Source organism: Mytilus galloprovincialis, chromosome 5, assembly GCF_965363235.1.
Source record: "Mytilus galloprovincialis chromosome 5, xbMytGall1.hap1.1, whole genome shotgun sequence".
NCBI classification, from domain to species: domain Eukaryota; kingdom Metazoa; phylum Mollusca; class Bivalvia; order Mytilida; family Mytilidae; genus Mytilus; species Mytilus galloprovincialis.
In genome coordinates, this window is record NC_134842.1 from 69,761,725 (window position 1) to 69,779,758 (window position 18,034).

General features: G+C 32.4%; 1 protein-coding gene across 1 annotated transcript in view; it reads right to left on the reverse strand.

Moving 5' to 3' along the window:
- Positions 1-1,586: 1,586 nt before the first annotated feature.
- LOC143076315 (uncharacterized) overlaps positions 1,587-18,034 on the reverse strand; it is a 57,701-nt gene continuing 41,253 nt past the window's right edge. Inside the window, exon 6 of the mRNA XM_076252037.1 lies at positions 1,587-6,707. Within this exon, the coding sequence (XP_076108152.1) occupies positions 6,528-6,707 (180 nt within the window). The 3' untranslated portion in view covers positions 1,587-6,527. The remainder of the gene's footprint in view (positions 6,708-18,034) is intronic.

The following is an 18,034-nucleotide window of genomic DNA, read 5'->3' on the forward strand; positions in this document are numbered from 1 at the left end:
TCTTTTTTTCTATCATAGAAATTACAATAAAACTTTCCAACAGGCTGTGTCTACTTAACGTTAACATTAATTGGTACTCGTTTCCCCTGATACATGTTAGACTGAGTCCTTTCGCCTGTAGAGTCTGTTCATCAGAAGTTCACAAAACTGTCAACGTTGCTATTACAAAAGGAGTGATTACATTAATTCAAAATCCATGACCCAAAATTTTTTACAAATGTAGTTTATGTCATAAAACATGAAGAAACAAATTTGGGAAGGGTATAAAAATATAGCAAGTAACACACTGTTCACACTAGCAATATTGACTAAGGTGATCAGACACCACTCTTCATATGTTGTCTTAGGTTAACTCTGCTCACCTTGAACACATATTGACAATGTTTACCTCTGGTCCAGTTACAATGATTCTTTGATCAAATAACACACTCATTTATGTTGGTAACCTCTGGTCACCTCGTACATATATTCATTATGTTGACCTCTGGTCACCTTACTATAATGCTCACATAATACAATCGTTCACTTTGGTTACTTCTGGTCACCAAACACATTCATTGACGTTTTTTACCTCTGGTCGCCCTAAACCGCTATTCATATATTAACTTCGGTTCATGTTTGTAGATAATATCAGTCAGTACTTGAGGTACAGTTAATGTGTACGTCAAAAAAACAAAGCATTTTCAAAGTTTTAATGGTTGCATACAATTCAGTACTCACGAGGGTTGGATGTTTGTAGATCATATTGGTCAATGCTTTAGGTACAGTTCATGTGTATGTCAAGAAGGCTGGGGATTTTGAAAGTTTTAATGGTTGCATACATTAGTACTCACAAGGGTTGTATGTTTGTAGATAATATCGGTCAGTACTTGAGGTACAGTTTATGTGTACGTCCACCAGACATAGCATTTTAAAATTTTTATGGTTGCACAACTTAGTATTCACTACGATTGGATACTTATAGATTATATTGGTCAGTACTTGAGGTACAGTTAATGTGTATGCCAAGAAGACAAAGCATTTTGAAAGTCTTAATGGTTGCATACATTAGTACTCACAAGGGTTGGGTGTTTGTAGATTATATTGGTCAGTACTTCAAGGTACAGTTAATGTGTACACCAAGAAGGAACACAAGGAATAAGATTAAGGTTATACTTATATCTATTCATGTTATCATAGTTTTGTAACAGAAATAAACAGGCCCTTAAAATTACATAGAAAATCTATTCGTAACACCAAGTTCAAAAGACAATGAAAGAAGAAGAACAAAGGCTTCATCAGAACATGACATACAAATTACACTGACTTGGGTCAGACAAATGGATTTTTTAAATAATAACAGCAACAGATTCTATTCCTTTTCAATTAAAAACTAAGATTGGTTTGCTCATTGGGAAAGACTGTCCTGTAACCTTTAGTTAATGACCTTCTACATAATGTAGTCCCTGGTGGAGCGTGGTAGCCTTGACAATCATACCACATTTTCTTGTGTCAATCAAATATTATCAATTAGAATGATTCATTTGATTCATATTTAATTAATCTTTATTGCTTTTAAGAATATTAATCAAAATGATAAACAAAAATTACAAGTATATACATTGTTTATTTCTTTAACATATACATGAATGGGAATATTATAATAAAGAATAAAAATTATAATTATAATGTTTACATATCAACACGAAAAACTGATTACATTTTCTGCAAAAAAAAAAGTAATAATTCAATCGGTTTATAAATATATATATCTGCTATTAAAATATTTCCAAAATAAAAAGTAATTTCACCCGTTGCCTGCATTAATAATAAATAAGTGCTTATTCAAAAATTACAAATTTATCTTAATCCATAAATTCATTGTGTATATAAATAAGTTCATTCAACTTCAATAAATATAGTTTATATGTATAAGCTTATTCAAAGAAAAATAATGATATAATAATAAACTGGCATCAATTAAATGTAAAATGTTTTTGTACAATGTATAAACAGAATAGATTTGCATAAGTTATCATGTTGACTGAAGTGTATAAGTCCATGAAATGGAAATGCATCTACATAATAAACACATAAATGAAAATTACAATTTTTCATCACAGCTACACCAAAAAAGTTCTTGCCAGCTTATGCTATCTCAAATATTCCGACAACAAAAATCTACCTAAATTCAGGAAAATATCTCATGTCATTCAAATGTTATTAAAATTATTGAACTTAATATATACTTATCTAAGTCCAGTATGTTACATTTTAAAATTGATTATGATTCTATAATGTGTTTTCAAAAATAAATATATCATTCAGTGGTTGTTAATTGCAGGCTTATTTACTTATGAGTTTGTTACTAAATTTTACCAAATCTTGACTTTGATAAAAAAAAAAATCAACACAGAGCATGTGGATCACTTTACAGATGATTTGTTGTATTAAATTTATTCTTTAAGAAACATTTTTTCTACTAGTATTTACCTATCAGTGAATGTTTGATTTTTGTTTCCCACTCCATTTGCACTGCAAGGTTGATGAAGTTGAAACAAGAGGCCTGGTAGATATTGGAAAATATCAGTGAATTAGTGTTTAGAAGCCAATAATTCAAAAATAGTAAAGGGGAATACACCTTTGTCTACATTGTCAGTATAAAAAGTATATATCATACCAAAAAGCAACATCACAAAAATACTGAACTCAAGAGGAAAATCTAATCAGAAAGTCCATAATCACATGGCAAAATCAAATGACAAAACGCATCAAAAACGAATGGACAAGAACTGTCATATTCCTGACTTGGTACAGGCATTTTCAAATATAGAAAATGGTTTGTCGTCAATAAACAACATAAAAAAATGCAAAAATCGGTGTTCCTTAAAATTACATTATAGGGGCAGCAACCAAACAATGTGTTGTTACGTTTGTAGATAATCTTGACCTGAAAAACAATTTTATCCTATGTCAGAAATGCTCTAAACTCTATTTCTTTGTTAGGTTGTGTAAGAGGGTGAGAGCGAGTTGCTTATTTGATTTTTTTTCACATAAACACATTAATTGTGCGTTTAAATTGAGAATAAGGACATCAGGATGAAAGAAAACAGGTTTTAAAAGTCTGCTAAATACATTTATGTTGTCAAAACGCTCCAGATTACACATATACATATGACTTCTTATGAGAAACACAATTTCTATAACTTGACAATCAAACTCAAATAATAAAACCACATGAAAAGTTATAATAAATTAAATAAAGATTTGTCATGTGTTCAATCAAACAAAAGACTTAATATAACAATGTATAAGATGAACTGCAAAGGAAGCATAAAAATGTGTGATCCAATAGTCTTAAATAAATATATCTCAAATGCAAGTAACTCAAAAATTCATTCGATAGGAATACCACATGTAAAAATATAAATACATCTTTGTATTAACACAGACTGAAGTATTGATTTATGCTAAAATAAGACCTCACCTAATATGGCTAACACACTTACATTGATTTTTAAAAGTTGCTGCCTATTAATTTAAACCTACAATCATTCTTCAGATTATATGAGAATTGGTTACAGCCAACTTCAGTCATCAATTTTCAAGAAAGAGGATTCAGGCCATGTGGACAAAACAACATGCATACGAAAAGTCGTGTATCGATATCGAATCTACATTGGTCTTCTAGATACTAGATTAGTCCATGTTGATTTTATTAAGTTTAAGATACAATTTCTTGGTAGTGTAGATTTATTTCATTGTCCTGCTCACAAGCAAACTTAAAACTCACAGTAAAACCCAGTAAGATAATATAATTGAAAAAATTAAAACATTTTTTACTTCCATTAGTAAAATTCAATACATTTGTTTCGAGTTTACACTATTCAAGATGGTTTGCACTTGTTGATAGACCTAAAAGCAAAAAGTGCATACATAATTAACTTAAATTTCTGTATTTGTAAAAAACATGACAGAAGACACCATGTTCTTCATTTAGAAAAAGTTTAAGGAATGAATTAAACATTCTTCTTTTAAAAAATTGCACATTTCTTTAAAAATCTAGGCAGATAGTTTTCTGCTACAATCCAACATGGCAGACACCATTTGATTTAGCTTAAGCAAATAAACAAAATAGAGTGGACATAATGTGTTTGTGGTAGGTTTTAAATTTTGGATTTTTATATACTCAGATATGATTGGTAATAATATTAATTTTGTAATCAGGAATGCATTTGACACAAGTTCTTCATTGACAAGATCATGAAGATATAATCCTTATTTCACAAAATGGGTGCATTCTTTCAATAATTGGAACAAATAATTTTAAACAATGACTAACTTGTGAAATTTAACCAATACATTTAAAAAAAGACTGCATTTGACATCTTTTCACATATATTATTAAAATAGTAGTCACAGTACTAATTGATATTTTAGTCTGCAAACATGATTCATTCATTAGTTGTTGCTGCAATTAATTGGAAACTAGCTTGCAGTAACTGTGAGTACTCATAGATCAGTACTTTATGTCTCTAGTGTTTTAGTTTAATTTTGTGATGATGTTAAACCACTGTCCTGGCTTAGAGGAGTGTTGAACCCTGTTCAAATTCAGGAGACTTTAATTCCGAGGTTATGTTTTTTTTACTGTCTCAAGGTAACAAGACTGTAATTCAGTGGTTGCACTTGTCTAATACATATGTTTCTGGTTATTGTTTGGTTTTACTTTTTATCAGATTAGGGTCTTTCATAGCTTGCTTTCAACTATGGATTTCTATTTACTTAAACTAAAGTTATAGTGCGAATACCAAGAAAATGCTTATTTGGGCCTTTTTTGGCCCCTAATTCTTAAAATCTTGGGACCAAAACTCCCAAAATCAATCCCAACCTTCCTTTTGTGGTCATAAACCTTGTGTTTAAATTTCATTGATTTCTATTTACTTATACTAAAGTTATTGTGCGAAAACCAAGATTAATGCTTATTTGGGCCCTTTTTTTGGCCCCTTATTCCTAAAATCTTGGGACCAAAACTCCCAAAATCACTCCCAACCTTCCTTTTGTGGTCATAAACCTTGTGTTAAAATTTCATAGATTTCTATTCACTGTTACTAAAGTTAGAGTGCGAAAACTAAAAGTATTCAGACGATGACGAAGATGACAATTTCAATGTTGACATTATTTTCCTTTTAATTAGTGAAAACGCCTAGTTCATTATCTTCGCTAGCCAAAGGTTACCATCAACACCCGTTCTCTTCACCCTTGGTGGATTGAGTCAAGATTTGTGATAACAATGTTGCGCCATCTATTGGAAGATTAAAGTCACACCCATTCCAAATACATTATTCTTGACCAATGGTAGAACTTGAACTCTTCAATTTGGAGGTAAAAACATGTAGATTCTACACACTTGGTAAAGCCGGAAACGAAAAATATATGTCAACATTCATGCATTTGTGCATGAGACATACACACAGGAACTTCTAATAGTTGATTAAAAACCTTCAAGTTGTCAATTAATATTTTCATATGTTTAGGGATGTAAAGACTTGTTGCACAATAAACATGTGGCAACTGTTTACAAACACGTCTTACATTTACACGTGTTCATGTTATAGGCGCTTTTTGATTGGATGCAGCGAGTTTCGACTGCAACCAATAACAAGAGGCTGTCACAACGACAGCAAACCAGATTTATTAGCATTTATTTGTGTCCTGGCAATATCACAAGAACCATTACTGATGATTGGTGAAAGTGAAAATCGTCAATATCAAATTTGACCTCTATTTTGTCATCAGTATCAGCATATTAAAATTTGAAAAGCTTAGATTGAATGGTTTGTGAGTAAATGCAACAACGTGAATGGAAACACCATTTTACGATCTTTCAAGAGCCATAACTCTTGAACGGTAAAAGTCAAAATCGTCATTATTGAACTTGAACTCTATTTTGTCATCAGTAACAACATATTAAAATTTGAAAAGCTTTGGTTGAATGGTTCATGAGTTAGTGCACGGACAACATTTGATTGCCGCCCGCCTGCCCACCCCCGGGCATCCCCAAATCAATAACCGACATTTTTGTCACAAAAATCCGGTTAAAAATCCTTACCTTGTGTTTCCGAAATTTTATCCGCCAAGGGTGAAGAGAACGGGTAACCCTTGGCAAGCGAAGATGCTAGTTCATGGCCTACCATCTATAGATAAGGGATTAAATTGAAGGTCACATGAATACAATGAAATAGTTCGACTTATTCACTTGCAAGTGAATAACTTGTCAGTGAAAATGGTGATGTTTCTTAGCTTATATTTACAAATTTAAACAAAAACAGCTGCTTATACCTAGTTATTATTTCACTATTTCATTTTTGTTATTAAATGATTGAAAAAAAATTAAAATCATATTTTTGCCCCTTTCATGAAGTTTTTAATTAGCAGGCTGTGGTTCATTTTATCCCAGTATCTAAATACATTACCACTTTTAAATCATCTATCTATACAAATTCTAATGTGAAGCAAATATCAATGAATATTTTATCATATAATGTGCACTAATTGTTTAATCTCATTATTGACTGAATCAAACTATTTCTATCATCTTTTACAAGGATATCTTTTGACTCTGAATAATATATAGTTGCTCTGTGCTTATCAACTTCTTTCATATCTGCAACACCAGGTCCTAGGCTACGAACATGGTTTAAACTTATATGGAGTAATGTAAAATATATCTAAAATAAAAAAGTAATTCATTGTAAACTAAATTTGATTTTATAGCCTTAGAAGCAACAAGCATTCCAAGAGTGTTGTATGGGAATACATATTCCTCACTGTATAAATGGAACAAAATCATTTTCAAAACGCTCTACTGGATCTATATAACTTGTCATGGTGCAAACTTTTTTAACAAACACCAAGTCAATATTTTCAGGACCAATGAAAAAAGGTGTGGAAACTAATTATTTGACTGAATTTTTCCACGGCCAATAACTCGGCACAAGATCATTAGACAGTGAAAACAGTGTACCTGATCTGTAACCTGTCTCTTTAAAACTACATAAACCTATTATCAAATAAATATCTTAAAGCATGACCAAGAAGAGGCTCTAAAGAGCCTGTGTTGCTCACTTAAGTCTATGGGTATATCAATCATAAAGCACGCTCTCCAACATGTCAGCCATGTTTGTTGTTTTTTTAAGTAAATACATTAATGATGCATGCGATGATTGTGGCCAAGTTTGGTTTAAATTTGTCTTAGTAGTTTCAGAGAAGATTTTTATAAAAGAAGACAAAAATTTGAAAAATATGTTAGCATGAATACTTCTCAAACTTACAACCATTCTAAACATCAAATATAGTAGACCTATTGCATACAGTATAAGAAAAACAGACCAAAACACAACCAGATGCTCAGCAGGGCGCAGCTTTATACGACCGCAGAGGTTGAACCCTGAATGGTTGGGGCAAGTATGGACACAACATTCAAGCTGGATTCAGCTCTAAAGGAGTGTGTTCGATAAGGTCCTAAAATGGCCCACTTTTTTAGCGTAAATTTCAAATTCGGATTTATTGACCAATATCACGATAAATTATAGCTAATACATTGACTAGATAGGATATAAGCCATTTTGTTTAAAATTTTACGTTTCTGCGTTTCATTATGACGTCACAAGTTGTACTCGTATTGATTTTTCACGACAAAATCAATGAAAATGGGTAAATTTCCAAAGATTATTTGACAGGAAACATAGAGCGCATACGTCGACAACAAAGATCTTTTAAAATAATGTTTGTGAAGACATTTAACATGTCTTATTTGAATATTAGGCTTGTCGACGCCTGCGCTCTATGTTTCCTGGTCCTTTATTTGGTTGAAATCCTGCTGATTTTGTCAAATTTCACCAAAATTCCTTATCTTGACAGTTTTCGAATGTAAAAATCGTTGTGTTAGAATTAAACTTTGACAAAAACAGCTCTGTTTAACTTTTTCACATGTCTTTAAGGCAACTTAAAACAATTATTGTCTTGTAACCATGAACTTTATCATTGGGGCCAAATATGGCACTTACCGAACTTACTCCTTTGGATTGTGATTAAATAGTTGACACAGCATAGGTTTCTGACACAGAATGAATGTGGTCTAATGAACTTAAAATTTTTGTTTTGCCTTTGAGCAATTCACTATGCTGTTGAATATTAATCCTCTCAAAAAAAATGTTTGAAAAATTCTTTTTATTTATGAAATTTCAAATGAGAAAAATTGAACCCCCCCCCCTCCCCAATTTTTTTTTCACATCCCCCTTTCCTTTATTCCAAAACCGATCTCAATTCAAATTTCTAATGGAGTTTGCAACAATAATCACTCATTTAAATACATCATACAATATCAAAATGTAAAAAAAGTGCTTGTTATCAGTGAATGGTAAAGATTGTTTTAATTTATCAGTTGGTAGTAAAAGTGAATATATACATTGTATATTGTATAAAACATTGATTTAAGTTGATTCAACTACTATTCTGGACAAAGAAAAATAACTCCAATTGAAATTTCTTGCTATTGCACAATATTGTGCAATTAGATATTTCTTGCTATTGCGCAATACTGTGCAATTGAAAATACTTGCTATTGCACAATACTGTGCAATTGAAGATTTCTTGCTATTGCGCAATACTGTGCAATTGAAAATTTCTTGCTATTGCACAATACTGTGCAATTGAAGATTTCTTGTTATTGCTGAGTACTGTGCAATTGAAAATTTCTTGCTATTGCACAATACTTAATATAATAATTTTAGATCCTGATTTGGACCAACTTGAAAACTGGGTCCATAATCAAAAATCTAAGTACATGTTTGGATTCAGCATATCAAAGAACCCCAAGAATTAAATTTTTGTTAAAATCAAACTAAGTTTAATTTTGGACCCTTTGGACTTTAATGTAGACCAATTTGAAAACAGGGTCAAAAATGAAGAATCTACATACACAGTTAGATTTGGCATATCAAAGAACCCCATTTATTCAATTTTTGATGAAATCAAACAAAGTTAAATTTTGGACCCCGATTTGGACCAACTTGAAAACTGAGCCAATAATAAACAAGAGGCTGTCACAACGACAGCAAACCGGATTTATTAATATTTATTTATGTCCTGGCAATATCACAAGAACCATTACTGATGAATGGTGAAAGTGAAAATCGTCAATATCAAATTTGACCACCATTTTGTCATCAGTATCAACATATTAAAATTTGAAAAGCTTAGATTGAATGGTTCATGAGTAAATGCAACAACTTGAATGGAAACGCCATTTTACAATGTTTCAAGAACCATAACTCCTGAACGGTAAAAGTCAAAATCGTCATTATTGAACTTGACCTCTATTTTGCCATCAGTAACAACATATAAAAATTTCAAAAGCTTTGGTTAAATGGTTCGTGAGAAAATGCACGGACACGACTGGAAACATCATTTTTCAATCTTTCAAGAACCATAACTCCTGAACAGTAAAAGTCAAAATCGTCTTTATTGAAGTTGACCTCTATTTTGTCATCAGTAACAACATATTAAAATTTGGGAAGCTTTGGTAGAACAGTTCATGCGTAAATGCACGGGCACGACTGGAAACTCCATTTTTCAATCTTCCAAGAACCATAACTCCTGAACGGTAAAAGTCAAAATCGTCATTATTAAACTTGACCTCCATTTTGTCATCAGTCACAACATATTAAAATTTGTGAAGCTTTGGTAGAACAGTTCATGCGTAAATGCACGGACACAACTGGAAATTTCATTTTTCAATCTTTCAAGAACCATAACTCCTGAACGGTAAAAGTCAAAATCGCCATTATTGAACTTGACCTTCATTTAGTTGTCAGTAACAACATATTAAAATTTTAAAAGCTTTGGTTGAACGGTTCATGAGTTAATGCACGGACAACATTTGATTGCCACCCGCCCGGCCGCCAGCCGTACATCCCCAAATCAATAACCGACATTTTTGTCACAAAAATCCGGTTAAAAATCTAAGTACATTTTTAGATTCAGCATATCAAAGAACTCAACCGATTCAATTTTTGTCAAGTTTAATTTTGGACCCTTTGGACCTTAATGTAGACCAATTTGAAAACGGGACCAAAAATTAAGAATCTACATACACAGTTAGACACATATCAAAGAACCCCAATTATTCAATTTTTGATGAAATCAAACAAAGTTTAATTTTGGACCCTTTGGGCCCCTTATTCCTAAACTGTTGGGACCAAAACTCCCAAAATCAATACCAACCTTCCTTTTATAGTCATAAACCTTGTGTTTAAATTTCATTGATTTCTATTTACTTAAACTAAAGTTATTGTGCGAAAACCAAGAATAATGCTTATTTGGGCCCTTTTTTGGCCCCTAATTCCTAAACTGTTGGAACCAAAACTCCCAAAATCAATCCCAACCTTCCTTTTGTGGTCATAAACCTTGTGTTAAAATTTCATAGATTTCTATTCACTTTTACTAAAGTTAGAGTGCGAAAACTAAAAGTATTCGGACAACGACTACGCCAACGTGATAGCAATATACGACGAAAATTTTTTCAAATTTTGCGGTCGTATAAAAACTTTACTGTAACCACTGAACCATGAAAATGAGATCAAGGTAAGATGACACCTACCAGTTGGACATGTGCACCTTACAGTCCTTCCATACACCAAATCTACTAGACCTATTGCTTATAGTATCTGAGATATGGACTTGACCACCAAAACTTAACCTTGTTCACTGAGCCATGAAATGAGGTTGAGGTCAAGTGAAAACTGTCTGAAAGGCATGAGGACCTTGCAAGGTATGCACATACCAAACATAGTTATCTTATTACTTATAACAAGAGAGAATTTAACATTACAAAAAAATCATAATTGTTTTTAAAGAAGTCACTAAACCATGAAAATGAGGTTAAGGACATTGGACATGTGACTTGTGGAAACTTCGTAACATCCATATACAAAGTATGAAGACCTGGGTACAAATAAACAAATTTAAAAATAAAATAAAAATAAAAACGTTAAAAAAATAAAATACTGCTGCCGCCAGATCACTATCCCTATGTCAAGATTTCTGCAACAAAAGTCGCAAGCTCCACCAAAACCAAAATTTTGAAGAAATTTCATTCTACCAATAGCTATTGTGACCATGTCTTTAGACCAATTGGCCAAAATGAAAAGGGATCTCCCACATCAAAAAGAACATAATCCCGAAATATCAAAGTTAAAGGATCATGAGCTAATGAAGTACTTTACAGTTCATCTATAGAACATCAGAGTTTGCGAAAAGTGGTGGTCCTCAGGATATTACCACCAAAATTTTGCATAGGACTGACACAATTTTAGTATTTTTCAATAGAATTGATAGTGAGGACCAGCAGTTTTTCTTCAAGGACCACCATGGAAAAATATTTCGCGAACTCTGGAACATATCTAGAAATGTGACTTGTTCGTCAAACTAGAGGTTCTTAAAAGCCTATGTCACTCACCTTGGTCTATATGCATACATGTATTAACCAAAGGACACAGATGGATTCATGACAAAATTGTGTTTTGATGATGGCGATGTGTTTGTAGATCTTACTTTACTGAACATTCTTGCTTCTTACAATTTTCTCTATCTATAATAAACTTGGCCCTTTATTTACAGAGGAAATTTACCAAATTTATGAAGATAATCAAAAATTTACTATAAAGGGTAATAACTCCTTAAGGGTTCAACTGTTGACTTATTTGTAGATCTTACTTTGCTGAACATTATTGCTGTATACAGTTTATCTATTCAAGATAATAAGCAACCAGATGCTCCGCAGGGTACAGCTTTATACGACTGCAGAGGTCATACCCTGAACGTTTGGGGCAAGTATGGACACAAAATTTAAGCTTGATGCAGCTCTGAATTTGAATTGTGATTAAATAGTTGAAACAACACAGGTTTCTGACACAAAATGAATGTGGTCTAAGAACTTAAACTTAAAACTTTAAAATTCTAAATTGGACCCATTATCAAGAACCCTTTGGACCTTAATGTAGACCAATTTGAAAACAGGACCAAAATTTAAGAATCTAATTACATGGTTAGATTAAACATATCAAATAACCCAATAATTAATTTTTTGATGAAATCAAACAAAGTTTAATTTTGGACCCTTTTGGCCCCTAATTCCTAAAATGTTGGGACCTAAACTCCCAAAATCTATACCAACCTTCCTTACCGTATAAATGAAAAATAAAGAGGTTTTAAACTGGTGACAGTGTAAATCGGACATTATTTTGAAAATAAAGACGTAACAAGGGACCGATAATGTTCTGTCGGACGAACCTTAGGACAAAATCTTGTAATGTCGGATGTAACAAGGGACCGATAATGTTCTGTCAGACGAACCTTAGGACAAAATCTTGTAATGTCGGACGTAACAGCTTTTTAAATGGACAATCAGCAAATGTTGGACAAACAAACCACACATTTTAAACGTAACAAAGGACAGATAATGTTCTGTCGGACGAACATAAGGACTAAATATTGTAATGTTGGACATAACAGCTTTTAAAATGGACTCAAAGTTCAGATGTTGGACAAACAAAGAAACAAAAAGGTACTGTTTGACCATAGTGGACATATTATGCGAAAAAAATCTTTTTGTTTCAGAGATTATAATATAATCTTTTTGTTTCAGAGATTATAACATAAGTATTGATTTTTTGGTACAGACAACCCTTGCGTATATTTACATGATTTATGCAAGGCCATATTAAATTAAAAAAAAATCCTAGATTTCGAAGATTCTCATACCCCCTCCCCCCACTTTTATTTCCCACCTGTATACATTTTTTAATTGATTTTCAAAATTGTGTACCAGTAGCAAGAATTATCTTGTGATTCAGTTTGTCCTTTCCAGCTTTAATTTAATTCTTGAGATTTCCTTGTTTATGTTGTTTATCATGTTTAGGATTTTTTTCGCCAGATTATTTTTTAAGCCAAAGTGCTGGCCAGGATTTTTTTTTATTAGTCCTAATAATTAAAAAAAAAAACCCAACCCAAGCCCCCAAGAAAAAAATACTTTGGTTAGAGGCGTTAAAAAGAACCCAAAATTTTCGCCTGCTGTCTCAAAAAAATATACTTAACAGAAAAGAACACCAAGGCTAACCCCTTGAAGTTAAATGGTCAGTCCCTAATCAGAGAATAATAAAATAAAATACCCTGACCGCCCAAAATTTTCAGAAAAGACGGATAATATTCTAAGAATTTCTTATTATGGCCTAATCAATGGTAACAACATTTGTTAATGCTACATGACCATTAGAGGAATATGTTCCGCAACAATTACCAGAGAGAGAGGGGGGGGGGGGGGGGGATTAATCACAATTTTATAAATAAATTTAGACAGTTCAATACGCATGATAATACGTAGGAAAATAAAACTGACCTCCCTAGTTAAACACAATATTAATCTTAAGGTGTATGTAATTAATGTTATCAATATTAAAATAAACATAACCAATTGTAGAAAAATGCTGAAAACTGCAAAAGATGGCGGGACCAAAGGAAAAATGATCCAACCTTCCGACAAATTCAGGCCGAGAGGAAAAAGGAGGAACGGAAAAGCAGAACACCTGCACAGGTTGAAAGGTAAAAAAAGTAATAAAATAAATTTATATAAGATTTAAAAATTTATTATATATTGGCTTACAGTGCAAGTGAGTAAAATACATAGATAGATCTATAAGTGTATAAAATAAAACCAGATGCTCCGCAGGGCGCAGCTTTATACGACCGCAGAGGTTGAACCCTGAATGGTTGGGGAAAGTATGGACACAACATTCAAGCTGGATTCAGCTCTAAATTTGGATTGTGATTAAATAGTTGTCACAGCATAGGTTGGTGACACAGAATGAATGTGGTCTAATGAACTTAAAAAAAAAAATTCGCTATGCTGTTGAATATTAATCCTCTCAAAAAAATGTTTGAAGGAATTTTCTTTTTATTTATGAAATATGAAATGAGAAAAATTGCCCCCCCCCCCCCAATTTTGTTTTCACATCCCCCTTTTCCTTATTCCAAAACTGATCTCAATTCAAATTTCTAATGGAGTTTGCAACAATAACTGCTCATTTAAATACATCATAAAATATTAAAATGTAAAAAAAGTGATTTTTATCACTGAATGGTAAAGATTGTTTTAATTTATCAGTTGGTAGTAAAAGTGAAAATACATTGTATATTGTATAAAACAATGATTTAAGTTGATTCAACTACTATTCTGGACAAAGAAAGATAACTCAAATTTTCAAAGAATATTGAAAATATCTTGCTATTGCACAAATATTTATTCTGGACAAAGAAAGATAACTCCAAATAACTGAAAATTGATTGCTATTTCACAATATTGTGCAATAAGATATTTCTTGCTATTGCGCAATACTGTCAACTGAAGATTTCTTGCTATTGAACCATACTGTGCAATTGAAAATTTCTTGCTATTGCACAATACTGTACAATTGAAGATTTCTTGCTATTGCTGAATACTGTTCAATTGAAAATTTCTTGCTATTGCACAATACTTAATATAATAATTTTGAATCCTGTTTGGACCAACTTGAAAACTGGGCCCATAATCAAAAATCTAAGTACACGTTTAGATTCAGCATATCAAAGAAGCCCAAGAATTTAATTTTTGTCAAAATCAAACTTAGTTTAATTTTGGACCCTTTGGACCTTAATGAAGACCAATTTGAAAACGGGACCAAAAATTAAGAATCTACTAACACAGTTAGATTTGGCATATCAAAGAACCCCAATTATTCAATTTTTGATGAAATAAAAAAAAGTTTAATTTTGGACCCCGAACTGGACCAACTTGAAAACTGGACCAACTTGAAAACTGGACCAATAATCAATAATCTAAGTACACGATCAGATTCAGCATATCAAAGAACCCCATGGATTCAATTTTTGTTAAAATCAAACTAAGTTTAATTTTGGACCCTTTGGACTTTAATGTAGACCAATTTGAAAACGGGACCAAAAATTAAGAATCTACATACACAGTTAGATTCAGCATATCAAAGAACCCCAATTATTTAATTTTTGATGAAATCAAACAAAGTTTAATTTTGGATCCTTTGGGCCCCTTATTCCTAAACTGTTAGGACCAAAACTCCAAAAATCAATACCAACCTTCCTTTTGTGGTCATACACCTTGTGTTGAAATTTTATAGATATCTATTCACTTATACTAAAGTTATTGTGCGAAAAACCAAGAATAATGCTTATTTGGGCCCTTTTTTGGCCCCTAATTCCTAAACTGTTGGGACCAAAACTCCCAAAATCAATCCCAACCTTTCTTTTGTGGTCATAAACCTTGTGTCAACATTTCATAGGTTTCTATTTACTTAAACTAAAGTTATAGTGCGAAAACCAAGAAAATGCTTATTTAGGCCCTTTTTGGCCCCTAATTCCTAAAATGTTGGGACCAAAACTCCCAAAATCAATCCCAACCTTCCTTTTGTGGTCATAAACCTTGTGTTAAAATTTCATAGATTTATTTTCACTTTTACTAAAGTTAGAGTGCGAAAACTGAAAGTATTCCGACGACGACGACGACGACGCCAACGTGAATATACAACGAAATTTTTTTTAAATTTGCGGTCGTATAAAAAGAAATCATATTGGCATACTTTTAGATCCATACGCATACGTAAAAGTTAGAATGTGTAGGAAGCGAGTTATATAATGAAACATGGAATATCTCAAGCATGTTTAAGTGACGTCACAACCCAAGACCCTACAAAATTCATACACATAGGAAATAATCATTGGGTTATGGTCTTCAAACGCTAATGTAGATTTTATTTAAGTTTGCAATTTTGATTAAAATTTACTTGTTTTCCACTTACTTGGCTTAAATCTAGCCTGTCTAATGAAGGTTAATCCAGAAAGGACTTTAATGTTTAATCCATGTTGTCTGTACAGCACACGCATGTTATCCATATTCTTACTTTAAATGTAACTTAAACTCTCTCTCTCTATATATATATATATATATATATATTATATACAAAGGAGATCTGATAATTTACAACCAGTTAACTCTAGACGCATAATTTGTGTTGTAGAGATAGGAGTACTGCTCGAGAAAGAATGAGGAGATATAGAGAGAAACAAAAAAGTAAAGAGACAGAGAAAAAAAACCTACAGTTAACATGCATTTTGACTAGAAGCCAGAAGGAAAAACAACGTGGAAAGTGGAGAGATGCTAAGAGGAATTACAGGTACAAAGGATTCAGAGGCAGATTATGGGGGGAGGCAGGTGCCCTTTTTGGGAAAGATTTGGTTGATTATATATGGATTCCCTGAAGCATGACCGGAGCCAGCCCCCTCTTAGACAATCACTGGGTCCCACTTATGAAAAATTCTGGATCCGCAACAGGGATTAAATGGAGTAAAAAAAGAAAAGCAATAGGTGGGCAATATTGGCTTCAAATTAGTCTCGCTGACATTTATCCCATATTTTGTGTCTATCTGATGAGTTAAGCCTTTTTCAACTGATTGTTTATAGAACTTTCGTTCTAATGTTGTACTGTTCTATCACTGTCCCAGGTTAGGGGAAGGGTTGGGATCCCACTAACATGTTTAACCCAGCCACATTATTTATGTATTAACCTGTACCAAGTCAGGAGCCTGTAATTCAGAGATTGTCGTTTGTTTATGTGTTACACATTTGTTTTTCATTCATTTTTTTACGTATATAAGGCCGTTACTTTTCTCGTTTAAATTGTTTTACATTGTCTTATCGGGCCTTTTATAGCTGACTATGCGGTATGGGCTTTGCTCATTGTTGAACGCCGTACGATGACCTATATTTGTTTAATGTTTCTGTCATTTTGGTCTTTTGTGGATAGTTATCTCATTGGCAATCATACCACATCTTCTTTTTTTATATTATCATTTCAATCATAGTTAATCATTAAAACCTTTCTTACTTCAGGGCAAAATTAGGGCCTCAAAAGAAAAGAAGAATCAGAGAAAGAGACAGAATTTCAAAAGCTGAAAAACAGAAGAAAATGGAACCAAAGGAAGGAAGTGAAACTAATGATGCTTTTGGTTAATGATGATTATACACATGCAGCAAAGCGAAAGGCCTTCAGTAGACTAAAGAAAAAAATGCCTTCAGAACCAAAAAAATTTGTATCCTTAATTCAAACATGTATCTTAAAAGCAATACCTAGAAAGAGGAAATTGTTTTCAGAAACACATTTAACACCTTCAAAGAAAGCTAGACTGGATTTTTTGGAAGAAAGCATGGTGTCTTTGAAACAAAATCTAGATATCCAAAAATCATCAAATACCAGAAAGTATAAAAGGAAAAGAAAATTGATAGTATCTGGACTGTCTAGATCTCTCCGAAAATATAAGAAAATAAAAACAATGTCAAAAGAATTAGGTATAAGATATTGTACCATGCTGAAATGGTCACGTGATTCAGACTCTGAAAGAAAGAAAAGAAAAGGCATTGTCAATAGTCAACACAAAAGGTCAGGGATTTCTTTGTTAAACCATACATATCAGTCAATAATCCTGAAAAGAGAAAAGTTGGAAAAGATTTGAAACCAAAACATTTCTTAAATGTGTGTAAAAAAACCGCATATCAAACCTTTAAAAATGAAAATAAAAATGTCAAGGTTTCTGAAAGCAAATTTTGGGCCTTAAAACCCAAACATGTTCCCCTGAAGAAAGGTAAATTCAGAAGTTGTCTTTGCAAAAAATGTATAAACGTGGAGCTAAAGTTAAAAGCCTTAAACAACAAAGTTATTGCAAACAAGAATCCCAGCAAACAGTCAATCAAAACAGTTGCTAACAAATATGAAGCTAATAAGTTAACAATGTGCGAGGTTTCTAAAGGTGAAGATCCGAAATTACAGTGTATACAGAGAAAGTGCCAAACTTGTGGGGTTAAACAACTAGAAAATCATTTTCATGAGCTTGGTGTAATAGCAAACACAGATGAAACAGTCAATTGGTATCA